Source organism: Mus caroli, unplaced genomic scaffold (genome assembly GCF_978045245.1).
Source record: "Mus caroli unplaced genomic scaffold, Mus_caroli_1 scaffold_1, whole genome shotgun sequence".
Taxonomy (NCBI): domain Eukaryota; kingdom Metazoa; phylum Chordata; class Mammalia; order Rodentia; family Muridae; genus Mus; species Mus caroli.
Window position 1 is genome coordinate 184,560,806 of NW_028227256.1, and position 27,765 is coordinate 184,588,570.

The 27,765-nt window shown below is 44.6% G+C and overlaps 1 protein-coding gene across 1 annotated transcript; it reads right to left on the reverse strand.

The window, feature by feature from the left end:
* Positions 1-599: 599 nt before the first annotated feature.
* Rrp15 (ribosomal RNA processing 15 homolog) lies at positions 600-26,916 on the reverse strand. Its single transcript, XM_021166057.2, has 5 exons — positions 26,759-26,916; positions 17,186-17,445; positions 15,179-15,276; positions 13,722-13,920; positions 600-1,054 (listed from the first exon to the last, which is right to left on the reverse strand). The coding sequence occupies exons 1-5, from the start codon at positions 26,901-26,903 to the stop codon at positions 914-916; spliced, it is 843 nt and encodes a 280-aa protein (XP_021021716.1). The 5' UTR covers positions 26,904-26,916; the 3' UTR covers positions 600-913.
* Between the last annotated feature and the right edge of the window lie 849 nt (positions 26,917-27,765).

Below are 27,765 nucleotides of genomic sequence, written 5' to 3' on the forward strand. Positions count from 1 at the left end.
TCACTACCGAGAAAGCTTGTTCAGTTATTTAGATTAAAATGACAAAACCACTAGCCACACAATTTAATATGACATTTACGTTCCCGAGTGAGATGAAGACACACAGACACACATGCACCTTACAGCTTTCCTATAATAAGCGTTCAGCACTATGCTACATCCTTCACTCTGACAGCAAACTCCAGCCAGGGGCCCTGTAGCCATGGAACACTTGTAGCCCTTGATTTGGCCTGAAAACACAAACTTCCTGCTCCAACCCAGGGGGCAGGGTTGGGCCTCAATGTAGAGCAGATCCCAGTGTGTGCCATGGGTGGTCACAGGGCTCCCTTCATGGAAAGATGGAGAGAGACGGGTCCTTCTCAAGAGAAGGTGTCACGCTCAATACCTACTTCCCTTACAAACTTGGTAACTGGAGCCAAGTTTCACAGAAATAGTGGAGGATATCACACAGCTTCATTTCTAGAACTAAAATAAAAAAGATAACAATTTGAAATTTTATGTACCTTTTTCTTAAAGGCTTAGTCACACAAACCAACGGCACCAATCACCCACCCTCCGTGACAGACAGATAGATATATGGATCTGTAGGGAAGCAGAGATCTCATATCAAATTCACTTTAATTATAAATGGGACCACACTTTAGAAACCCTGATGTATGATGGGCATGGGTCCACAGCAAAGGATCCTAGAAAAATGCACAGTTTACTGCTCAAGAAAAAAAAAATTTCTCTGTACAAATATTTTAGAAAAACAGATTTCTGTAAGAATTAAAAATACAGCTTTAATACAGTCTGCACCTGAGGAACCCTAGAGCACAGGTTCTCAGGAAGTCCTAGCATTTGGCAGATGGCCGTCCGCAGGCTCCCAACCGTCGGGCCACTTGCAGCGGAGCTGGATGCTCCCGTCTGCCACTCAATGGCTGGCCGCCTCTGCCCTGCCACCAGCAGGCTCCTCGCCCTCGCTCTCCTTGTCCCAGTCCTTCATGCTGGCTCCCATCATGAAATCATCTCGAAGAATCTTCCACCCTGGGCTCTCTTCTGATTTCACTTCAGTCTAAGAAAAATCACAGAACCAAAACATTCACAAATCAATTTAACCAAAAAGAAAATTTAAAAATTATATACTTCAAAACAAACTTTTCAATATGTACTTTGAAATGAGATAAAAACCAAAATAATATAAAATTGATTTTATATTCTGTGCTCATGTATATACAAATACAGAGTAAAGAAAAAATTTCAATTCTACCAATGAAACATGAAAGCAAAATAATTTTGAGTTGGGGAAAATACAGATTTGGCATCAGTTTTAAAAATATTTGGACAGCATTAATTAACCTTTGGTGGTACCTTATTAGAAAATCCTTGGCAGTGACTTTAATGGAGCCTAAAGTTTAACCCCAAGCACACTAAAGCAAGAAGCTAACTGGTACTGTGCAGCTGCTTGAGATAGTAACTCATCCTGTAGCAACGCGAACATACAAGGTCTCACTGCCTGACTCACTGCCTGACACAGTCACGGAATCGGGAACTAATAAAACCCAGAAGTTAGAAGTAACTGAAGCAAGCAACAAACTCAGTAGACAATTCATTCCACCACGCAGCCACCGGGTAAGACCTGGAGCTAAGGACACATGCCTTCCTTTGTGGAACAATAGCACCACCGTGTGGCAGTTGTGTGTACTGCAACACTGGCGTGACCAAAACCAAGTCCTGTTCTCACAACTGCAGGCAGTCTGCGAATCTATCCCATCTGGGGGCTGTGTCTATGTAGCAAGCATTTTTTTTAAAAGACACCAAAATGTCCGCAAGGTTTCACAAGCTAATTACAGAACTGTGCTACAGCTTGTCTATTTTTTTTAGGAAACTATTTATGTATTAAGAGGAAAAATGGATCGCTTCTGTCTTTGTGGGATAAAAAACTAAATCACAACTTGTACCCAGAACAGCTGGGAGCCAGGGAAGCAGATAACTGCATAGACTGGGAACTGACTTAGTAGTTAACTGACTTAGTATGTTGCCCAAGCTGGACTTCAATGCACAGCAATTCTGCCTTAGCCTCCTGAGTACTGGGATTATAAAAATGAGCCATCATGACCTGGTTTCAATTCAGTTCTTTTTGGTTTGGGTTTTAAATTTATCAACAATACAATTTAGAATTATAAAATGCAGTGAAACAAGACTGCTCAGTCTTTGAGAATCAGGAACAATAAATAGATTGGTACTCCAGATAGTCTGAGGGCTTTTGAAATTATGACAGTTTAAGCATACTTCATAGTCTGTAATTTGAATAGCTAAAATTCTTGTTTAAATAAAATACAGCACGTTTGGCCTATTGGACTAGGCAAGGAACTCTCAGACTGGAATTCAGGTTCACTTTGGTTTTAAAGCACCCATTAGACATCAAGGATGGCCAAGCTGGTGTGAAGCTGAGGAGAAGGGAGGCAGGTGAGAAGGTAAAACTGAGACACACAGGAAAAGAGTCAGACAACAGAAGACCGTGTGAGGCAGAACCCGTCCAGGGGGCTCCTTAACTGCAGTGCAGAAGAGACAGCCAAGGGAGAAGAAAGTCTACAGGCTCGGAGAGAAGGAAAGTTCCAGAACAACGTCATGCCAGGCCTATGGAATGCCATACAGCAGTGACTTCACAGGGCACAAGCAGGCAGACGATCCCATCACCAAGCCACACCTTCCTGCCAGCACTGACAAAACCAGGAAGAGTGAATGGGGACACGGTACAAGAACCAGGACACTCAGGTGCTAGCTAATATGGGAGCAACTTCGGATGGCACAGAAATGCATTTAAATAGCAGAATGGTCACAGGGACACCCTGAGGGCGATGGATCCCCTCAGAGAACGGAGGCTTCTATAAAGAATACCTCAGTAGGAATATAGGAAAGTGTAGAGACCCTGGCTTATACGCTGCTCAGTGGCAAAGAGCACCAAACCCTAGCTTTGTACTAAAATAAGTGAGTCTGGGGTGAAATGTGACTTCCAAGACTACATGAGTGCAAAGAGACCTTACAAGGCAGGACAGCAAAACAAGAGACAAACAAAACCAGAAAAGCACAGCTACACTGTCATTTACAGTCCCAGATTCCCTCTAAGTTTATCTCGAGAGCATCTGTCAAGGAGCCCTGCTGTCCTCTTACTTACATTTTATCATGATGACCCTGCCTGCCTGTTGTGGCTGTCTTTGCTGTATTACCGCGTCGGTGTGGCTGGCGAGACCCTCTGCAGCACCACATTATGACTCTCTGAGTGCCTGCCAGGTGGGAATATCACTCCATATGACGAAAGGGAACGAGGGCTCAGGACATGAAGCCTTTGTTCAAGTATTCATGAGCAAATCAGCCAAAGTCCACATCTCTTACACACTGCTCTACTACAGTTATCTCTCATCAACAACCCAGCAGAACTAACGCTAAAATACACAGGAAATGCCTGAATGTGTTTAAGATTTGGGGAGAGGGGGATGGTGTACACTGTCTCCTGTATTCCATGCCGGCTTCAAACTTAACTGTGAAACAAGACTGGGCCTGACCTTCTGATCTATCTTCCCGCTTCCGCCACTGCCTGTGGGTTACAGGCACGATCTGCAGCAGCACACAGGGTTTACAGCGTGCTGAGGCTAAGCCCCAGGCCTGTGCTGCTCAAGTACTCTGCAGGCTAAGCTCCATCCCTCAGACCTAACCTCCACGGAAGTCCTAACCTAAGCAGACTACACTGCTCTTCTGCAAGACGTCTACTGGACTGCTTCATAAGCAATGTTACCACCCAGCATCCCACCTCCTGTCCAGACCGTGTCAGGCCGTGATGTGAGGCTGTACTGATTAGATGGCCTACAGCAACTTGTCTCTAACCCTTCATGCTTACACTAACTGAAAAGGAAAACAGAGTAGGGTCTGTCAAATGGCTCAGTACTAACCATGCAAAGAGAAGGACCTGAGTCCCAGTGCCTATGGAAAAGAACTGGGGACAGCAGCGTTCGCATATGGTCTTACCGCTGTGAGGGAGACAAGAGGACCCCGCTGTCTGCTAGAGAGGAAAGCATTCCTCATCCATCTCTAGCCTACACACACACTCGTCTGTGCACAAGAGCAGCAAATAACACTACATGATGCAAGGTGCCCAGTGGCCTGCTCTTAGACAGGCTGAATATCTTGTCCCAGAATATGAAGTCCTTCGATAAAATCTAGGGCTGTGCCTAAAGGCACAGAGACCAGGTCACAGGTATTCCTACTGCCTCAAAATGTGAAGGTAATTAACTACAAACATTAAATGACTAAAGAGTACTGCATCTGCGACATCTGTTCACAGGGATGGAAGTGACTGGACAACTATGCGTCCAGAGGGTAGTGCCTCAAAGGGAGAGACACCGATTCCCATCCTTAGGAACTTCAGCACATCCCCAAATGCTAGCTCGTCATCTGGACTGAGAGGAAGCAGATAGGCTCCGGAGCCACTCCTGTCTCATGAAGGTATAAGTAACCATGCTGAAGTACAAAGGCAGTGAACAAAACTTGCCCCTTCTCCAGTCCACATCGCATCCCACACCCTGCCTGCTAGGAAGGAGGCACGGAGCTCCATCAAAGCAAAGTGATGATGACCCCACTGACCAGGGAAACTTACATCACTACACTACACGGCACCTGCTGACCACATGCACACCTCGTGTGCTAGAGCAGAGCATCTAAGGACCACATCTCAGAGGTAACTGTGCCAGACAAGACTGACACACAGCTCATCAGCATCTTAGTTCATACTTTCTGGCTTACAATAACTGAAAAGACACCATAATTTTTTTTTAAAAATGGATAAATGAAAATCATGCATTCATTATTAATTCTTCAAAACCACCTTGTTTCTTTAAGAAGTCAGTGATGGGCTTTTGTTTTGTTTTGTTTTCAGTTGTTTTACTGGTCTAGAATAAATGATAAGATAAAACAAAATGCAATATGTTAACCTTGACTGGATTTTGGTATTCAAACATATAAAAAAAATCTGAATTTTATGGTACATGAATTACATCTCAAACCACTCTTTTTGAAAGAGATTTTTCGGTGTACACTTAGCTACAGCCTTCAGTTAACAAACAGAATTTAAATGGGGAGAAAGATAGGCAGACAAAGCATTTGCAAAACAAAGAAGGGTTAACAACTTACAGACCCACTGAGAGAGGCAGGCGTCCCTCACACCATTATTAGGTTAATTTTCCTATTTATGAGTTTCCATAAAGAACTGTGTGAAATGTTAGTCTATAAGTTGCACTTGCTTTCTAGAAAATCTTAATTTCTTGCAGAAGCAACTAAAAAGCCAATCCTGACAGGTAAATTTACAAAGAACTTTCTATAGGAGTTTTATTATCTTCTACATCAAAAGCAGGGGATGAGAGAGCTAGGAAAAATTCAGGGTGCAGCCACCCCCATACCTGTTTCCAGCTTGTCTCTGGATAACAAGGTTCAAGTCTCAATTCTGTTTTATCAGATTGAGAGGAGCCCAGGAAGTTCTCTGTTCTGTCTGACTCCCATGACTTCAAGCCCTCAGGTCTGTACAGGCAGCAGGCACAGAGAGCTGCATGCTGCATTTGAATGAATGAGATGCCGCTGACCACTATCAAGGCTAGCTGGATAACTGACTTGATTGGTTCTGTCTTTTCAATTCTAATACGGAATCTTATTACTTCTACAACAGCAGCTGTGAGCAAGGACCTTACACACTACCCAGCACAGTGACTTTCCAGACCCAACACTCTTATTGAGGTCTTGTGTCAACTTGTACCCACCAGATTTCCCAACTCAGTATGTTAGCTCTTCTAACGAGATCTGGGCACATTCATAAAGTGAGACAATGATTTACACAGTATAGCACTCTATACCCAACATCCACTTCTTGCTGGGTAGTGGTGCACTATGCCTTTAATCCCAGCATTTGGGAGGCAGAGGCAGATGGATCTATGTGATTTGAGGCTAGTCTAGTCTACAGAGCTAGTTCCAGGACAGTCAGGGCTACAGAGAAACTGCCTCAAAAAGCAAAAAGGCCAACCAACCGCTTTGTTTTTTAGAAAGCCTCTCTCAGCAGTAGTGAGGTAACAGTGAGACGTGGTGAGCAGACCTTGAGACTCTGCTTCTGCAAGAGTATGTGTCAGAAGACTCAACATATAAAAAGAGTAAGAATGTTCCAAATCTAATTTTCAATGAATTATTTTAGAAGCCTTTTGAATTTACAATCTCCAGAAAAGGATTATAACAGTTCTTAACGACGGCTGCAGGTGTTGAGTTCACTCTGTCTATTATTTCTAGGAATACAATAAGCATGAAGGGCTATAACCTCACTCTGACAAATCCGGTAACAACAGCTGTGACACTACCCAGCAGTCTCTGGAACAGCACATTCCTGTGCATTTTGTGACTTTGCTCACAACTTTCAGGATCCAGCTTATTCCTGCACACACAGAACAGATTCTAGAATCTGTAGCCTCCATCAAAATACATACATACATACATACATGTATACACACACACACACACACACACATATATGCCCATACATATATACATATATATACATATATATGTGTGTGTATATATATATATATATATATATATATATATTTCATTCTCAACTGTTTGCTGCTCAAAATGATGACTTTTCAGCTAGAATCGAAAAAATACTTTTCAGATTTTAAACTATGTGCTACAGACATAGGTACAAGACTTGGGACCACAGGGCATTTCAGAAGCAAGGGCTCCCAACTTCACAGGGAGGGCATCACTAATTCCAAGTTACAGACAGAAGCTTCAGGACAGCTCCATGGCAGGCGGTTCTTACAGCACCCATATTCCCAACCCAAATACCACTTATTCTGATTACAATGCTGTTCATGCCAGACAGTACCCTACCCCGTAACTACACGGTGTTAGGTGACTACAGTGAGGAACTGCCCTTAAACTCTTCCCATTCGTAGTAGAGTGGAGGACCCTGTTCCTTGGTTTCAAGCTTAGAGTCTTGCTTTGTCTAAACTCTACTACTAAAGTATTTGCAGTAAACAAATATTAAGCTGTTGTTTACAAAGCTGGCACTCCACACATTCCACTTGCAGATCTTCCCAGTCCGCACTGTCTAAGGACCGCACCTTTCTCTGCCCTCCCCAGGCTCCTTCCAGAGCAACTAGAAATGCCCTACAATTCTGAGGCCACCTGAAACCGACCCGTGTGACCTCCCTTCCGGGCTTTCTTCTGGGGCACAGGTCTAAGCACTAGACAGGACAATTTAAACGTACCTAAAAAGGCCTGGCCTGGCGGCAAGACACCCAGGAAGCCTGTTTCCTCACACTGCACTGAATGCCTGGCTGTGCTACAGGGCTGCCATTTAAGGGCCACAGTAAGCAATCCCCAGGGCCACCATCTCTGCTCAAAGTTCAAAGACTTCACACCACAAAATCATAAAAAATAAACAGCCCTGTCTCAAAAAAAAAAAAAAAAAAAAAGGAAAAGAAATTACTTTTTCTATATAAATGTACACTGAAATTTGTTGCAGTGATTCTAGAAATTTCTGTCCTGTGCTAAAACTCACCCCCCCCCCTGCAAAATTATCACTGTGGCTTAATTGCAGCAAATCTGGAACTGACATAGTGCAATTTCTAATAAATGAAAATCTTGCAGAAAGTCTGTAATTAAGGGTAGAAGTCACATACAGCAACAATTTCCTAACAGCAACCGTCAGTCTCCTTTGATACTCAGATTTAAAACACAGCACATGCACTCCTGCCTGCCTTTGGGGAAAGAGCTGAATTTCACAAAACTAGCTAGAGTTTAACTGGCTTTTGGAGAAAAGAAGAAATAATTACAATTTTTAAGAATAAACTTTTTTTTTTTTTACAATTTTTAAATAAAATAAACTAGCTCATTTTCACAGTCTTAAATCTGGAGTGAAAGAATCCACCATCTCGTCCTTACACGTTAAACCGTGTAAGTGGTAAGCACAGACACTCACTGCTCCCCCTCGGGCACCACACACATGTGCCTATGTGAGGCACCACTGACCTGGTCCTGGTGAAAGCCTAGGCCTAGAGAGAAGCAGATCTCTAGATCAAGAAATCTCAATTTACTCATTAGAAACACATCCTAAGACACTTCATCCTGCCTGACTCGATAAGCAGCTGTCTTGTACCAAAAGACTTACCAAAGATTCAGTGGCCTCACTGAGACTCCCAGAATCCATCAGCTCCTGCCACAAGCAGCCTTACTTACTGTGGTTTCCCTTCCCCCACCCTAGAACCTGCTTGCTCTAGGGTGGCGTTTCCTGCTCATTCGTCCTGCCACGCCCTCTGCTGGACCCTGTCGCTTTGCTGCTTGGAGGCACACACGTGTTCGTCCTGCTACTGGACCCCAAGTTACTTGGCGGGAAATCGGGTTCCCTCCCCCTTCCTTTATAACTGAGTGTCTGAAAAAAGTAAAATTGAGCTTTGATCAGAATGTTGTCTTAGCTACATTTCTTTCTCTCGCCGCCTAGCCCCTCTTCTCTTCCAGGTTTCCAAAATGCCTTTCCAGGCTAAAACCTAGGCTGTGATCTGCTGGCCGGACACAACATTTGGCGCCCAAAGTGGGGCTGAGAAACGGCAAAGGATTTTTGGAAGAGACACTGCTGGTTTGGAGTTCCATGGAATAATTAAAGGATAAAGAAAATTCATACCGGAGAAGGTATGGGCTAAGCTGAGACAGCGTTAAACCCGAGCGCTGGTTCACTTAGGTTCAGCAGTGAAGCTTAAGAGGAGCTAGGCACAGGCGGTAGGCCGTGGCTCACAAAAGCTACATTGTTAGGCGTGAGAAAAGAAAGGGTTTATTAAAAAGAAATTAATAATCAGGCGGATTGCCACAGTTATAAAAACTGCATCATGAGGGAGGAAATTGTCCCAAAAAGCAGAGAGAAATTTCAGGAGTGCCATATTTCGTTCTCTCTGGGCCTTATAGCAAGAGTACTCTGTCCCCTTTTTGTGTCTTGTTTAATGTCTGGTGCACCAATCTGTTCTCGTGTTCAATTCATGTATGTTCGTGTCCAGTCTGTATGAATGAATGTTCTATGTTTGATAATAAAGATGGTATAAAAAACTTTATCTGCAAAGCCTAGAGCTGCCACGTGTTTCAGCCAAAAACCAGACACGTGGCAGGAGAGACCCTGCTGGAAAAACTATTCATTTTAAGAAAAAGCAGCGAGTGCACAGCCTCTTAGTTTCAGAGTAAAAAGTCTGATAAATGGTTCATGATTAATGTGTTTGACAATGGTAAAGTGCTTTTTTATTCTATGATTGTAGCTACAAAAATTAATATTCTCTGATTGGTCTAAAATTAACTGCTTCATTTGGTTCTTTTTTATTGATAATGTGCTCTGCATGTTTTCACATTCAGCTCATAAGTTGTTGGTTAAGATTAATAATTGTTACATTGCTACAGATGGTTAATGTTAAATTTGATAACTCAAGTTTAGAGTCCTTCCGACTCGTGGCCTAAGGCAGCCCTAGAGGCTGGGTCTCTAAAGATATTTCTAGTTTAGATAATGATTAATGTGGTTCCTATCCTAAATAGTAAAATTTAAGATAAGATTTAAAGCAATGCCTCTTTATTAAAGCGTTAAAGCTTGCTTTAATAGGTATTCATAGGTATTAATTGACATCCAAACTTTGTAATATGATAATAATGCTTCTAATATTGATTTAAAGATAATAAATTGTTTTAAACTTAAGTTTTGCTTTCCCAAAGTTGTAGGTATTATCCTAAGCTCCACCCACAGTGGAAGACAATCTCCTTCTGCTACCTTCCAATCAAGATATAGAACTCTCAGCTCCTACTCTAGCACTATGTCTGCCTGGACACTGCCATGTTTCCCACCATGGTAATGGATTGAACCTCCAACTGTAAGCCAGCCCCAATTAAATGTTGTCCTTTATAAGAGTTGTGCCACAGTCATGGTATCTGTTCAAAGCAATGAGACCCTAGGACACCACACACACACACACACACAGGTTCCTATAACTAGAAAACACTTCCCTCCCCGCCCCAGTCTGACTTGTTCTGTTGACTAACTTATTACTGATTACAACCGGGAGCACATACTGCCTCCCAAAGTACAACTGCCAGTAGTGAGTCTCCCTACTGTAAATCCATTGTTTACACTCCTCATCATATCAGAGTAAAAGGTAAGATATTCCAACTTTCCATCTCCCTCCACAATCTGGTTCTTTCCTGGTTAGCAACACCTACCCCATCTAACACACAAGCCTGACCTCAGGGCACCTATAATCCAAGGCCTAAGAAAGAAGCCACGGGGATGATTCCAGAGAATTATGGGAAAATAGTTTAGGCAAATCCAGATTCAACGAGAGACCTAGTCTCAAAAAGTAGTAAGGCAGGTGTGTAGGCAGACACCCAAAGCCGACACCACCACCCTCCCCAAAACACGGGCAACATTCTCAACATGAAATGGAACGCACATAACAGAATGAGCAACTGAGTCTACACAGGACAAGTGAGCACCCTGAGCTGAGGCTGCTGCTGTGTCTCCTGAGATGAGCGCATGAAGTGCCTGCCTTCACTCTGACCTTTCAAGACCCCTGCTCCAAGAACTGCGCTGGACCTAGTGACTCGGCTGTAAAGCTATGCTGTACTTAGTGGCTCGGCTGTAAAGCGCTGCTTAGCATCTTTATGAATCCTTTAGCAGTCTTGTAATAACTGTTTCCTAAAATGACCTTTGGAACAGTTGAACTGCTTCTCCTGAGAAAGCTAAGATACAACTTCTAACTACTTTCCTAATAATAACAATGACTGTATAATAAACTAAGAAATAACCCTATGTGCATGAATGCTGACATGTCCACACAACCCAGCAGTTTATATGAAGTGATCTCTAGCAAAGCACCGAGGACATTCTTTTCACTGAAATAGAAGGTCCCACTAAAATCTGTAGCCACAAATAACTCTGAAAGCCAAAGCTCACAGTATTTGACTTACACACACTCCAAAGTGACAGTATCAAACACAAAAGACGTCCAAGCAGAAATCAGCTCTACCTATAGCCGACGGCTTTGGTTGTTCTGAGAAAGGGACCTGCTGTAATAACGTAGAATAATCGGCAGGGTGAACAAACAGGCAATGGAGGGCGAGGCAGGGATCTACTCAACAGCCACCTCAGAGAAGAGAGAAGATTAATAGTTCTGCACTGTATCCGAACCATTCATTTGAAGACCGCTAATAGAATAAAAGCATGGACCAAAACAAACAGCAAAACTGAACCTATGAAATAAGACAATGTAAAGCCAAAATAAATATACAAATTATTAGTTATAATAATAATTAGTTGTTCAAAAGGAGAATGTGTATCATGCCTGTGAGATAAAATCAGCTCTGTCAGACACACACACACACACACACACACACACACACACACACGCTTGCATACACACTCATCTGCCCTCTCCCTCTCTCACCCAGCCCTTGTGAGATGAAAGCACATGTGAAAGGACAAGGGCAGTGAAGCCATTACTGCAAAGATCACAGAAGTGCTTCGAATCTCTCTTTTCCCTGAGACAGGGCCTCAATACACAGCCCTGGTTGGCCTAGAACTCCTGAAGTGCGCCAGGCTGGCCTTCTGGATGCTGGGATTAAAGAGATGCACCTCTACCCCTTTCGAAGCTGGTGCCTATTATCTGAATTACTCAACAAACAAGTATCACCAAAGCGGCTTCAGTGTAGAGTGTCCACCAGTGCTCCTCCAGGACCCGAATCCACGTTATAGGTTACATCCCATCACAGCCATTTCTGCAGTTACATCATCCCATCAGCCATGTCTGCAGTTACATCATCCCATCAGTCATGTCTGCAGTTACATCATCCCATCAGTCATGTCTGCAGTTACATCATCCAATCAGTCATGTCTACAGTTACATCATCCCATCACAGCCATGTCTGCAGTTATATCATCCCATCAGCCATGTCTGCAGTTACATCATCCCATCACAGTCATGTCTGCAGTTACATCATCCCATCAGTCATGTCTGCAGTTACATCATCCCATCAGTCATGTCTGCAGTTACATCATCCCATCACAGTCATGTCTGCAGTTACATCATCCCATCACAGCCATGTCTGCAGTTACATCATCCCATCACAGTCATGTCTGCAGTTACATCATCCCATCAGTCATGTCTACAGTTACATCATCCCATCACAGCCATGTCTGCAGTTACATCATCCCATCAGTCATGCCTGCAGTTACATCATCCCATCAGCCATGTCTGCAGTTACATCATCCCATCACAGCCATGTCTGCAGTTACATCATCCCATCAGTCATGTCTGCAGTTACATCATCCCATCACAGTGATGTCTGCAGTTACATCATCCCATCAGTCATGTCTGCAGTTACATCATCCCATCAGTCATGTCTGCAGTTACATCATCCCATCACAGCCATGTCTGCAGTTACATCATCCCATCAGTCATGTCTACAGTTACATCATCCCATCAGCCATGTCTGCAGTTACATCATCCCATCACAGCCATGTCTGCAGTTACATCATCCCATCAGTCATGTCTGCAGGTACATCATCCCATCAGCCATGTCTGCAGTTACATCATCCCATCAGTCATGTCTGCAGGTACATCATCCCATCAGCCATGTCTGCAGTTACATCATCCCATCAGTCATGTCTACAGTTACATCATCCCATCAGTCATGCCTGCAGTTACATCATCCTATCAGCCATGTCTGCAGTTACATCATCCCATCACAGCCATGTCTGCAGTTACATCATCCCATCACAGCCATGTCTGCAGTTACATCATCCCATCACAGCCATGTCTGCAGTTACATCATCCCATCACAGTCATGTCTGCAGTTACATCATCCCATCAGTCATATCTGCAGTTACATCATCCCATCACAGCCATGTCTGCAGTTACATCATCCCATCAGTCATGCCTGCAGTTACATCATCCCATCACAGCCATGTCTGCAGTTACATCATCCCATCACAGCCACATCTACAGTTACATCATCCCATCAGCCATGTCTGCAGTTACATCATCCCATCACAGCCATGTCTGCAGTTACATCATCCCATCAGTCTTGTCTGCAGGTACATCATCCCATCAGCCATGTCTGCAGTTACATCATGCCATCAGTCATGTCTACAGTTACATCATCCCATCAGTCATGCCTGCAGTTACATCATCCCATCAGCCATGTCTGCAGTTACATCATCCCATCACAGCCAGTCTGCAGTTACATCATCCCATCACAGCCATGTCTGCAGTTACATCATCCCATCAGTCATGTCTGCAGTTACATCATCCCATCAGTCATGCCTGCAGTTATATCATCCCATCACAGCCATGTCTGCAGTTACAGCACATCCAAATGTCAATGTAGACTGTATCTTCACCGGACTTCCACTTTTCACACTGCAGAATGATAGGATCCCAGGTGGGAACAACCCAAACTGCACTTGCGCACACTTCTGTGACTGCAATGACCCCTGAGTTCTGTCACCAGGGTTATGATATCAACAACTGCTAACTCCCATCATGAAGCTAGGACACAGTGGGAAGTCAGGACTACTGAGACCTACGGAATTCTGCCTACACAGGCTGCTGTTCTCCATCTCAGAGTTTTAACAACAGAAGAGTCCGATGCAGCAACTCCCCACCATGCCGGGGATTCCCTACCTGTCTGGCTTTGGGGCTCTTCCTAGCAGTACTGTTCCCACTTGCACCATCCATTCCTCGTAGAACACTGATGAAATCCTTCTTGGAAACAGTTGACATCAGCTTAGCTCGCTTGCGGACGGAGCCTCCTGCTTCCTTGACCTTTTCCCCCACATTCCTTTGGTGTTTCTGAACAGCATTGAAGAGCTGCACCACACCCCTGGAGAGTAAAACATCAGGACAACGTGAGACACTCAAGTGCAGCAGGACAAGATCTCCACCACCGTCCAGGAAAGAAAGCGGCAAGTGTTCTCAGGAGGCCAGAATGCTAATCTATTCTTGAAAGCAAGCACTGAGCTGAACTAAGTCTTACTGGGTCCCCTTAGTCAGCAGTGCAGGGCCTTAACAGGCACTCTCTTTGTTAATCAAACCAGGTAATAAGCTCATTTTACTTTTACCTTAAAGCATGTGGAATCCATGAGTGAATGGTCTTAATATACCAATACTTTGGTATATTAAGAATTTTCATGTTGTTATTTTTAAAATAATAATGGTTATAGAGTACTGAAAACTGTTGTTTCTTTTTTTTTTCCCCAACCAAAATGACCATGGTGTCTCAATTTCCAGGGATTCTCACAGGCTGGAAATAGCATCACCCTCTTTTAACAGATGAGGTGAGACAGAGACACTCAATGGTGTGTGAAGATTCTCACATCTCACGGTAGCTCCCACACTGGCCAGAGAATGACTAGGGGCATCTGTTAACCACTCCACTAGATGTAAACATTTAATGTTTGCTTTGTTTTCTTTTTCCAGACTTGGTTTCCCCATGTAGCCATGGCTATCCTGGAACCCCTTCTGTAGACTAGGCTGACCTTGAACTCATAGATCTCCCTGCATCTGCCTCCTGAGAGCTGGGATCAAAGGCGTGTGCCACCACTGCCTATCCTACTACTATGTTTTTAAGTAGTGCCTTCCCCACTCCCCCAATTCCCATAGTTGTCACTACACACAGAATTTAATCTTTCTAAGAGACTCATCTACACAGATGAGGAGCAACCACAGCACACACCATATCCTATTCAGCTCTCAATATGGAAGGTGACAACTGTTTGGTGCCCACTTTGAGGAGTGGGGATAAGAGGGAAAAGGCTAAGGTGAAGCTGGCATGTGTGTAACATCATCCTGTAAGTACAATGCCAGAGAGCAAACCCAGCACCGCACACTTAGAAAGCATTAGAAAAAACTGCAGTCAGAGGTCTGACTGCACCATCCAACGAACCTAAGAGTGACCCAAGCAGATTCAGACCAAATGCACTCAGTACGCTGCAGTTCTGCTTCCAAAGTGTTTGGTCAAACTCCGGTCCATCAGAGGTTGCAGGTTGCAGGCTTGGCTCTGAGAAGGTGGAGCTTAGGAGCCCCCTGTCTGAGCACAGGAGTCCCTAGCTTACAGGCTTCTGAAGCGCGCACTGTCTTACCTTGTCGCAATCCTCTGAAGGTTCCTCTCTGCCTCTTTGTCTTTGACAACATCTGGCTTCACTCTGCACAGCATCTCCCACTCCCGCTTCTTATCAAGCTGTGTGGTGAACATGGTTATTATGAATATGGTTACTGACTGTGGTATTAGGTGATTTTGAAAGTGCAGCAAACTCTGTTGGATCTGTGAAAGGACGGAGGAAATAAAGCACCCTGCCTCTGGGTATCAGAGGCTGATTCCGGGCTCAGCTCAGAGAGCCCGCGGTGAGCACTCTGTGTGCCTTCTGAGAGGCAGGCTCTAAGAGGCTGTCATCCTCTGGCATCAGCTCTGGAGAGCTGCCAGTATGCGCAGCCAGGCAGTGCACAGCAAAGTGAGCAGCCACCGCACTGACCAGCACAGCAACACCAGTGGGATGTGCAACAGCACTGTCTACCCCGGCAGGGGCAAGCTATGCCTTCCATTCCTGGCCAGCAGACTCATCAACCTTCAGGACAGAGTCTGTACCAGCTCTGGAGAGAACAATATCATAGGCACATATGCAAGTATTATCTATTTCTCTTTATATAAAATCATTTAAACCGGGCTGGAGAGATGGCTCAGCAGTTAAGAACACTTCCAGAGGTTCAGAGTTCAATTCCCAGCAACCACATGGTGGCTCACAACCATCTGTAATGTGATCCGATGCCCTCTTCTGGTGTGTCTGAAGAGAGCCACAGTGTACTCACATAAAATAAATAAATCTTTATATATATATATATATATATATATATATATATCACTTAAACCTATTTCTCCCCTCATGGCACATCTAACAACCAATGTTCTTGTCACACACAGCCTTTTTAGTCACAAATTCAAGTACTCAAGTGAACTGATTTCCTACCGCGGTGCAAACACTGAAGGGGAGCTGGAGGAAGAAAGGCTCAGACAAGACATGGGCCAGTGTAAAACGCTCTCTGAGCATCATCCTGATCTCACAGAATGGCTGTGAGGTCTGTTTCCCAAGCTGATACACACTGGCCAGATGAGCTTCTCAAGGCCACTAAGCATCACACTGAGGATGGTGGAAAATGCCACCTCTTCTCTCCCCTCCTCCACAGTATGCTGGGAACATGGCTAATGCTCCTGACTGGACAGCACAACCTCACCTGGCTCCTTTAGAAAAAGCATTCTTCCTCAAATCAGTACATTTTACAGTCAGCAGATGGTTCTGAGCGCTCTGTGCACAGCTCGGCTCCAACACTCGGAGCTGACCTGCAGGCCTGGCCCTGGCTTTCAATGCTGTCCTGCTTTCCCTCCCTAGAATCTGGAGACTAGGTATAGTCTAGTATCTAGATTTAAAAGGTTGTGGTAGCCTTTGCCAGTTAATAAACACATATTCACATTTCAGCTGAAAAGCTTTCTGTACAGTTTAGAGACGAAAATCTTAACAAAAAGAATCCTGAGTGAGCACAGCTGTGTTTCAGGGCAAGGCCCTCAAGCCCAGCTTTCAAGCAGAGCAAGCAAAGACGTGATGTAGGCACTGCCAGACATGAAGAGCAATATAACCTAATCCATTTGTACCTGGAAACTGCTCCTTGGAAGTTACTACTTCTATACTGTCAGTACAAATATGGAAGGCTACTTTTCTCTCATTAGAAAATACTTATTTTTATAAGGAACTATTTTTGACATAGTGATGCTTGTAGTACAGGGGCCCTGAAAACCTTACCACAGTTTCTTTTCTATGTGACAGTCAACTCATATGCAAGTTTCGGTCTGGAATCAAGGTTAAAGTAGAGTAACCTCTATCAGGAACAACTATGCAGAGCAAGAATTCAGTTGTAAACACAAAGTGCCCACTCCTGAGCTGCACCCGGCAGTATCACGGCCTTATGCAGGAGCGCAGGTTTGCTCAGTGGACCCTTAAGACTGCGCTCCTGACTTAACCCTGCTTACCCACTCCTCACAAGCCCTTAAAGCGGACTGCTGCTAATAAGACACAGCACAGGCAGGCGGACGGACACACCTGCTTCCTTTTCTCCAGCCTCTCCTGCTTTAGCTTCTCCTTCTCCTTCTCGAGCTCTTTGTTTTTGGTGAGGATGGTGGCTTTGCTTTTAGGAGTCTTTTTGTTAAGGATTTTTGCCATGGCATCTGCCCAGCCTGAATTGGTCCCAGCACTTGACTCTGCAGCGTCTTCATTGTCTTCCTCACAGGATTCAACATTGTCCTCACTGTCTGCTTCTGCAGCTCCATCATCTGAGTGGTCCATCTCTGATTCACAGCTTCCTACAGAGCACAAGAGCAAAAGTAAGTTACACTTTAGTGCCCCAGGCAGAGCACTGCCAGAGCCCCCCAGGTCCCAGGCTGCAACACTGACGAGGGGCACCAGGATCTCTGTGTCACTAACAGCAACGGACACCAGCCCACAGCACTGACAGGGAGTAGACAAATCCAACAGCCGCTCCACGTCACTTCTGTGAGGCTGGTGAGAGCAGTGAGGGTCCGTGCTGAGTGCTCCCAAAACTCAGTTCTAAGATCATTGACAAGACTAAGCAAGATTATTCTAAGTATCCAAGTATTAATGTGTTAAAAAATTATTTTAGTATCAGTGTGCCAATTCTCTAAGAGATTTGCCCCAATATTAAAATGCTAAACCTGTGTCCAGAAAAATACTAAAACCAGCCTAACTTTTTAAAAGGTGAATATAGCACTAAAATATTTATTTGGTCATTTCTTTCTTTCTCTCTTTCTCTCTCTCTTTCTCTCTCTCTTTCTTTCTTTCTTTCTTTCTTTCTTTCTTTCTTTCTTTCTTTCTTTCTTTCTTTCTTTCTTTCTTTTAGCAAAACAAAAACCGAACGATACACTCAAGATGCTGGACTGTAGTCCTGAGTCACAATGGCTGCCCCCGGCTCCAAGCTGACTGACCAAGCTCCTGGGTATACAGCAGAGTCCCACCTGCAGAAGCAGCAAAGCCAGCAGCCAGCACGGCTACAGGACTCAGAGCCCTCCGTGGAGCTCCTGTCAATTCCCTGTGGAAACTACTTCAGAGGGGAAGTCACCCGACAGCTTCGTTGGCTTGGACTGTTTTCCAGTAAGAAGAGCTAACAAAGGCAGCTAAGAGGTCTTCAGAGGAAAACTGCCTCAGCAGTTAGTTAAGTTTAAGAAACAAATGTCCTTTCTTCAATCGACTCCTGTGTAGGTGTATCCCAAAGTTAGTTAAAAAAACAAACAAAAACAAAAAACCCTATTACCTCAAACTTTTCTTATTAAACTACCAAAATACCAACATTAGTGATCAACTGCTGGGAATCATTCAGTGACTCCCTTGCACCGAGAGACAACACTGGAGGAGGAGGAGGAAGAGGAGGAAGAGGAAGAGGAGGAGGAAGGGGAGGAAGAGGAGGAAGAGGAGGAGAATCAGGCATGAATTTCCCATCGCTCCCTACTTCTACAACACTGACACCTCCTCACCGGTGGCCGACTGTGGAATTCCCCGACTTTCAGCCATCCATCAGACAAACTGTCGCTTAGACCCACAGACTCATTATAATACGAACTCTTCAGTTACTACTTATAAATACTACAAGCTGGGCATCCCTAATTCATAATTGAAATTCCAGACACTACAACATGAACATTTAAGTGCCCTGTTGATCAGCTGTGGGTAACTGAATTTCATTTTGGACGTGTTCTTAAATTCCCAGATGAGGGGTGAGGATAATCAACCACCAAGTCTACACAGGGCCATGGAATCAACGCCGCGGTAACGGTAGCCAGTAAAGGCCACACAACTTCTCCCCAGAAGCATCTCTGAGGACCCTGCATGTTAACACTTAAATAGCGCAGTTAGCTGAAAACATATTAATGTACCGCTAGCCCTCTGAGTCAGCAGCACTATGGATGCTAATAACCAACAGTTCTAAAACAAAACCTACTCTTTATAAGCGCTAAGCACATGGAAGAGACACGGTCACTAAAAGTGTAAGTACCAGCACGGCCTGGAGCGCCAGAGGCAGCCGAGGCTTTACCAACGCCTAGGAAAACATCAAAACGGCAACACTGACATCCAGTTTGTCCTGACGTGCCTTGCCAAAGGCTGCAGGCGCGCGCATGCACACGCGCATGCACGCGCGCGAGCGCGCACGCGCACACACACACACACACACACCCCTGCAGCTCACCGCTCAGACCTGTCTATTTTACTGTTACGGGTTTCTTACCAGGAGTAATGCAACATACACATTATACAATCAATCTGTAAAAAAGTTTATAGCATTATTTTATATAACCTCAACTCACAATACCGATGAAAAGAATTCCAGAAGAATTTGGAAAAGTGATTTTTTTTTCTGCAGTTGGAGATAGGCATTTATTGAGGGCAAGGGAACTCATACATGAAGCAGATACACAAATAAAAAGACAGGGAACACAGGAAGCCAAAAAAAAAAAAAAAAAAAACCTCCTCTATATTTCATTTCACTTCATTTTAAGAAGCTCAGGCTCAGGGGATTGAGTCTAGCATTTGCTGCCAACAGAAATGACATTCTGTATAAATAAATTTTTTAAATGCCAATGTAATAAGATCTGCCAGCACATACACACAGAGAAACAGAATTTTCTTGTAGTTTCTGAAGATCGTCACCATGAGAACCAGAAAAAATGGGCTCTTCAGCTTTAGATGTATCCTGCCTGACACAAGACTTTGTTAATTTTTCACTAACCTACCTTTAGCAGCAAAAAGGAAACACAGGTGTCTAACACATGATCAGAAATCACTAGACATGTAAAAAAAATTCTCTTGGCATCCTATATTACTTTATACATAATTTCTGCATTTTATTTAAAAAATCTGAAGACCAAGGAAGAACTTCCCAAGATGTTACTGCAACAGTGACAAACATCCACATCGGCAATGCTTCTCGTCAGTTACCCACACGCCACAGCCGCTATCACAAGCATCTATTATGTCCAGCATGACTGAGGGACCCAATCCTTCAATCTTCACCACCTTACTTCTGACTGGCCTGAGGAGGACATGGACACTTCTCCCCTGCTGCCTCTCCCAGGCTTTCCGCAGCACACCTCAAACACTTGCCTACCCATCCTTCCTCGGCCCAGATATGGTCAGTGGGCTGACAGGAAAGTAAACTGTTTCACCAGGACAGAGACACACTCTTAGAAACGTGCACACTCCCCAGCATTTCTGAGCACCCATGAGTGGAGAAAAAGAAAACAAATGAAGCTTTGTCTCCCTGCAAACCTGAGTTGAGCAGATAAAAGAGATGTTCAATAAATGTTGTGAATGCTCTGAGAGAAGACTGAGGAAGCGGTGACAGGGAAGAGGGAAGTCTAGGGAAGGGTTCCACATCAACTGCTGAGCACTCACAAGGGGCTATTTCAGAAGTTAACGATGAAGAAGCCTAGAGTGGTGGACGCATGCTTATCTGCTGGGTTACTCAGTCCCACATGCAGCACTGTGGTTAATCAAAGAAGGAAAGGCTAGCTCTAGGACTTGTAAACTGATGTGAGGAAGTGTGAGGAGTGGACAGCCGTCTTCATACACTGACCAAGACAATTCAGGGTTTTTCACTGTCTAGAAGTGACATCAAGACCCATCTTCCTGTGTCACAGTCGCAGGACACTTTCTCTGAGGATTATGGATTACAGCAACTTTCCCCCAAGAGTACAAGCTTATGAATCTGGTTAGCACCATGCCTGAACCTCCTCCTTCTGATTCAACTATCGGAGTAGGAAGCTCAATTAGTCCCACCTTCCTTCCTCACAGCATCTGACTTCAGCAGCCATTGTTTTCACGTTTTGACTGAAGTTCAAGGGAAGTGATTTACTTTGTAGGGGTGATGGGGAGGGGGATGTTAATTGCTTTTGTCACTAATCTACAAATTGAAGGACCAAGGGTACAAGGATACATTTTATCTGAGCCAACAAGTTATCTGCTTAACCTGCACAGTTCAAGGACAACTCTTTCGGGATATCATCCTCTCTCCCCCTTACACCAACTGACACATTTTGCTTAAGACAAAGACTAACTATAGTTGGGTCAAGTGGTATAAAGCTGAGGCAGGAGGACTACCAGGTCAAGGGCCTGCCTGGGCTACCCAGGGAGTTCAAGGTTAGCCTGTACAACCTAGTAAAATCATGTCTCAACAAAAAGTATGGGCTGCGGATGGCTCAGACACTTGCACAAGACCCAGGTATGGCCCCTAACCCCCACATCAAGAGGCTCACAACTGCCAATAACTCCAGCTCCAGGGGATGCAACACCATCATCGCCTGGCCTTCCTGGGCAGTACATATCTATACACACATACAATCAAGTACACGCACATATTCACAGAGAATAAAATAAATACATCCACAGTGAAAAAAGAGGTGGCTCAGTAAGTAATGTGCTTGCTGCTCTAGTCTGAGCCCATGAGGAATCCTCAGAGCCCATGTGAGGTGGAGTCCAGGAGTGAACATTAATAGCACCTATAGCTACAGGGTTTCCATGGAGGGGAGGCTGGCTGGACTCTCTGAAAACTTGCAGGCCATCTGAAAACTTGCAGGCCAGCTAGCACGGTATATGCAGTGGCATATGACAAGAAAACCACCCCCCAACCCTGACACACACACACACACACACACACACACACATCTCAGACAAGCTAGAAAGCAAAGACCTATACCCAAGGTTGCCTTCTGATCTCCACGTGCATGATACAGCACAGGCATGTCCCACATATATAAACACACACAAAATATAGACAGAGAGAGCTGAGGTACATCTGTACTGTGAAGTAAAGCAAGTCCAAGGCCTTGGATTTGGTTCCTCCTCACATTCCCCCAAAAGGCACAGACTGAACCATTTTTATAACCTGTATGTCTCTCTGGTTCATAAGCATGGTCCATTTTGTTACAACCATAATTTACATAGTACTGAAAAGTATGTCTGCTTACCAAAGCTCAACCGGAGTCTCTCTACCATCATTCAAGCTTACCCTGCATACAACTGCAGGTATTTTTAACCTGAGTGTCTAGTTTTCTAATAAACGATGTAAAACAATTACATTAAGAGGTTTCACAGGCAAGGACTTTCCGAAGGAGACTCCACTGGCTCAGGATGTGACAGGAAGAACTGACAACTGGGACAACACAAGTCAGAAAGCTTCTGTTGGACAAAGGAGAGAACAAACACAGGGAAGCCGTGTGTGTATACATCAGGAGAAAATCTGTACCAGCCACACATCCGATACAGGAGTAACAGCCAAAATCCTTTCTCAAAACCCTAAACACCACACAATGAAGGGACAAATAATCCCACCAATAATAAATGAGTAAATAGCCGGGCGTGGTGGCGCACACCTTTAATCCCAGCACTTGGGGGGGCAGAGGCAGGCGAATTTCTGAGTTCGAGGCCAGCCTGGTCTACAGAGTGAGTTCCAGGACAGCCAGGGCTACACAGAGAAACCCTGTCTTGAGAAAAACAAAATAAAAATAAAATAAAATAAAATAAATGAGTAAAGAGACTATGTAGACACTTTTCAAATGAAGAAGTACAAATAGCCAAAAATACATTTAAAAAAAAAATGCTTACTATCTTTAGCCATGAAGAAAGACAAATCAAAACTATAGTAATATTCCATCTCCAGAGTATCACTAGAATATCATCAAACCAAAAGACACCACACATGCTGACACTGGCGGGTCAGAGGTGGGAGAGGAGGGCGGGAACAGGGGATGGCCTGCAGTTGGAGGCCACTGTCAGACACACAGCAAGCCTGGGCTCATGTGATCTCATCTTGTAAAAAACCTACTATCAGGAAAAATATACATTGGTAGCACCTATAAAAAATTAGCTTGAGGGTTCTTCAAAAAGTTAAAAAATTTGCCCTTAACATTTTGAAATCCATGAACCATAAAAAGATAGTACATGATAAAGTTACACAGATCATTAGTTTCCTACTGCTGCATATATTACATCCTAAATAAAAACAGATACCTTAATAACAAAATTCAGAAATGGAACCATGATTCAGTACCCCAAAGAATCAAAGGCAGAGACGCCTACACACCCAAGTTTACCACAGTGCTACTCAGGCCAGACCTGGCATCAGCCTAGGAGTCCATCAGTGAAGGAATAGAGATCTTTCCAGCGTACCTGATGAAGAAAAGTCTACTAGCATTACATGCATCCAGCTCCATGCTAAATTCTGATACTGCTGCTATCAAAGTCTAATTCCTCAGTCTCAGAGATCTGGGAGTTTGTGCAATATTTCATAAAACCACGACTTTCATCCTTGTACAAGAGGTCAAAAGAAGTCAAACCCAGAACATGAAAAGTGCATCCACCTCAAGGCGAGAGCCAAACTCGTGCTTCCTGTGAGGCAACTGTCATCCTACTTAAGGACATTGCTTGACGTCTCAGTGAGGCCTCCCCTTCATCACTGTGGTGCCCAGTTGACCATCAACCACGTCTCTGGTGCAGTTTCCTGAGAGATGGGCCAGCACAACAAGCCGGTAAGAGGCACACCACTCAGTTCTATAATCCATGGTCACCTGTCCAGAGAGACTCTGAATTCACCAGAGGAAAACAATCATCTCCTAGGTTATCAAATTCTGAGGAACACCCAAGAATGTGCATTAACCAAAGCCCTGTCCTACCAAATTTACAACATGGAAGCCCCTTCCCTGTTATCACTGCCACAGACGGTGTGAGTGCTGGAAAGCAGGACGCGGAGCACTGAGCTCAGTGGAGGGGCTCTTACCTGGCATCTATGCGATTTCTCACACACAGAGAAGACACAGAAAAGTTCACTTTGTGGTTTGTTTGTTTGTTTGTTTGTTGGGGGTGAGTAAGCACATCTGGGGCTCTTCAGAGGACCTGAGTTCAGTTCCCAGCACTGTGTCAGGAAACTCATAACCATCTGTAAGCCCCACTCCAGGGGATATAATGCCTCTGGCACAAACCCACATGCACAGACACATGCATATAAATAAAAATATTAAAAAAAAATAGAGCCAGCTAAATGGCTCAACATGTCAACGCCCTTGCAACAAGCCTAGTGAGGACCTGAGTTCAATCCTCCTCAGCACATAAGAGAGCTCCTACTCCTCCTACAGGCTGCCCTTTGACCTCCACGTGTGCAGGTGCTGATGTCCCCAAAATAAATAAACAGTGCAATTTAAAACTTCTAAAGAGTCTAATACTAGAGACACAACAACTCCATTGAATGTGGTTCTAGATTAAGAAAAGCTTTAAAAAAACAGCAACACAAGAGTTGGCTTAGTAAATGTAGCTGGAAGAGCCCGTGTCTGTAGCCAAAAGAACAGCTCCAAGCTGAGCCCTAGTCACTTAGGGACCAACAAGACCCGATCCTGAAAAGTAGGTGGTGATCATCACAGAAGCTGCAGACAGGCTGTTAGTGGTTCACAAGAGGATACATTTGACCTTCATAACTGTGGGTTCTCTATTTGCAAGCTCACATATGTGGTGTCATTAGTTTTGAACAATATAAATACTTCCTGCACATGCCCTCACCCAGACACACTCCATCCTCTTGTTACTGTAACTCTAAGTCATTGCCTAGAGGGTGACTGTAACATAATAGAGTGCAAACATTCATTGGATAATCGTGTTTCTATATTATTCAAAAGCCTCCTTAACACATGATCTAAAGCTGAAGAAAACTTTAGACACCTAATCAGTGTTTGTGCTGAAAAGAACATTTTCCCTCGAAGTTATCTAATATTGAGAAAAGAAATCCAATATCCACCCAAATCCGAAAGCAGTGTTGATGTCTTACTTAAATGTAATAGTGTTTTCTTTTCTTAGACAGTAATGCTTACAATTATTCAATTCAAAACTGTACCATAGGAGATAAAATGGCTGAGCAGGGAATGGCACCTGCTGCCAAACTCCTGTAAGTCCTCAGACCTCCACATGTGGGCACACACCAAATAAACAAATGCAGCAAAAACAACACAATGACCAGAGCCTCTAATTCTTGCTCAACAGGTTGTTTTTTAACCCCTCTGGTGAGGGCTGAGGCCTTCAAAAGCTTAGTCAGCTGCTTCTTGATCTTGAAGTCCAATTGCACTCATTTGTTAACTTATGGACCCCTGAGTGACAGTTGTTGATCTAGGAACTGAGGTTCAAGTGTCTGCACACTTAGGGAACTTTCAAACAGCACAAACGCTTCACAAGATTTAAAACGTGGTGCTTTTAAAATGAGCAGAGTGGGGCTGGAGAACACGTGCACACACTGTTCTTCCACAGGAACAGTTTCTTCCTCAGCAGCCACACTGGGCTGCTAACTGCACCCTGTAAACTCAGCTCCAGGGGACCCGAGACCTCCACATCTACTGGCTCCTGTGCGTGCATTCACTCTCCTCTCATGCGCAGTGCACATACATACAACTTAATAATAATAATAATAAAGTGTCTAAAGAAAGCAAAGCATCAAGCCACAAGTGAGAGTGACAGAAAAGGCTGCATTAGAAAAATAAGGGAAAATCTCTTTGACAAGTACTGGACCAGAGACTGAAGTCAATGAAAATGTAGGTGACATACAGGTGTTTCAGGAATACTGCAGGCAAAAGGCAGAGACCTCCAGAATGAGCAGCCAACATGAACAGAAAACGGCAGAGCAGCAAGTGACCAGACCTATCATGCAAGTTAAAAATTCTGAATGTTACTCATGAACTAGTGGCTTCCCGTAGTAACCGAAGCCACATTCGCAGTTAACTGAAAGCATCAGCCACACAGAAGCAGTAAAGGAGTGTGGGAGGCAAATGTCTGAGCTTCCTAAGAAGCTCCTGCCAAGAAGTATGTTTAAAAGTAGCAGCCAACCTCAGCCACACAATGGAGAGACCTCCGGAGACTCACCTACCTTTCATTCTGAAACTGTATCAAAGTTACTACAGTATCTCTCCTTTACCATTTCTTTAACTGTCTCCTTTCTAACTCCCAAAGGCTCACAATCCCCAATCCCCCCCCCCCCCCCCCGCACAGTAACAGTATTTCTTCTCTCTTGTGGCCTCTTGCTGCTGGCTCCCTGAGCCTATCCCACCCATTATTTCTATCGCGACCCTTCCTTTCACTTTGCTAGGGGTTCCAAATAGAAGCTCACGACATTGCTCTTAGCCGTTTCTATTATCTGCTAAATGTTTACAAACTGACTGGCTGTAAGTAAAAAGAGCCAAATCCTCCCAAAGATGCGAGCATTTGGCAAGGTTCTCAATACCAGCGTTGGTTCTTCTGTGCCCAAACACTTAGCCTATGTTTTGACCTGAGACAACTAACCGTGTTTTTACTCCACTTCTAAGCGGGTACTGGACCTGCAAAAGACCTGGGTTATCGCCTGCCCATCTTTTGCTCTGCTCTTAATTTGTGTACTGTCTGTCATTATCTCTTCCTTTACTGTTAAGTTTCTGATTGGCACCGGCAGTTTCGCCCATCATTAACCATGACAGCGAGGCGCCTCGGAACAGCAGGGCTCCTCACCCAACCTCACTCGCCCCACACACTCAACGGCAAGGAAACGCAGCCCTGGCCTTGGGAAGGAAGCTCAGCCGCCGCAGCTCCGCCAGGCCACATTACCTTCTCCATCAGAAGAGTCTTTGACCTTATCTTCTAACTTCGACGCTGCAGCCTTGGCTACCATCTTCATCTTTTTCTTCTTCTTCGGGGAACGCTTCAGCTTCTCCCCTGGGCTCACACGTGAGTCCTGAACGGCCGCAGCCATCTTGGCTCGCCGGAAGTGCCACCTGATAATTCAGTCGGGTTGCAACACACGGAACTTCCTCCTCTAGTTCCGGAACACAGTTGTCCCGCCTGAAGTTCCGCTGTGGTAGCCTCGGGTATGGACCGGAGAGACGACACGACAGTTTTCTCCGGCAGAGTCGGTTCCTGGCCTCATCCCGGCCCCTTCTGGGCGGCTGCTGCTGACTGCTCTCCTTGCCCTCACCCAGAAGCTGGGTTCCGAGTTAGAAACCGCACTCCCACCCACTGAATAGAGACTCTCCGAGAAGGAATGGATAACAAGGGAACAGCTACGGAATCAGAAAGCAAGCTCAACTCTTACATCTGTTTGTTCTTGTGCTGGTTTGGCTTTTGTTCTGTTGTTGTTGTTCCCCTAAGGACCAAGCACGGTGTTTTTGAATGGACGTTTCTGGGTTTTGATAGATCCGAGAGGCTGCCTGGGTAAGGGGCGGTGGAAAGAGCCACGCCCTAAATCCTCCCTAGCACCTGCCCTAAACTACAAAGCAGCCTTGCAGTTTATCCCAAAGTGTGTGTTGGGGGGGTGAGGGTAGGGGCGACAATAGGATTACCCTCCTAAATTAAACCTTTAAATCCTACCTAGTTCCTTCACTAATCTGCTAAACTCAGACTCCACCCTTCCTTCGAAGGACTACAAATGTAAGGAATCCCCTTGGTTTTGCGACTTGCTCTTGGATTCCCCACCCCAAAGCTCACCAGTGTTATTAAAGGATCTGGTCTCCTGAAATACGTCCCAGCAGCCGTCTATAGCGAACCAATAGGTTTTCATTCTTTATATATTGGTTTTTAGTACTCCAAATTTGTCTTAAAAGAAAAAGAAAAGCCGG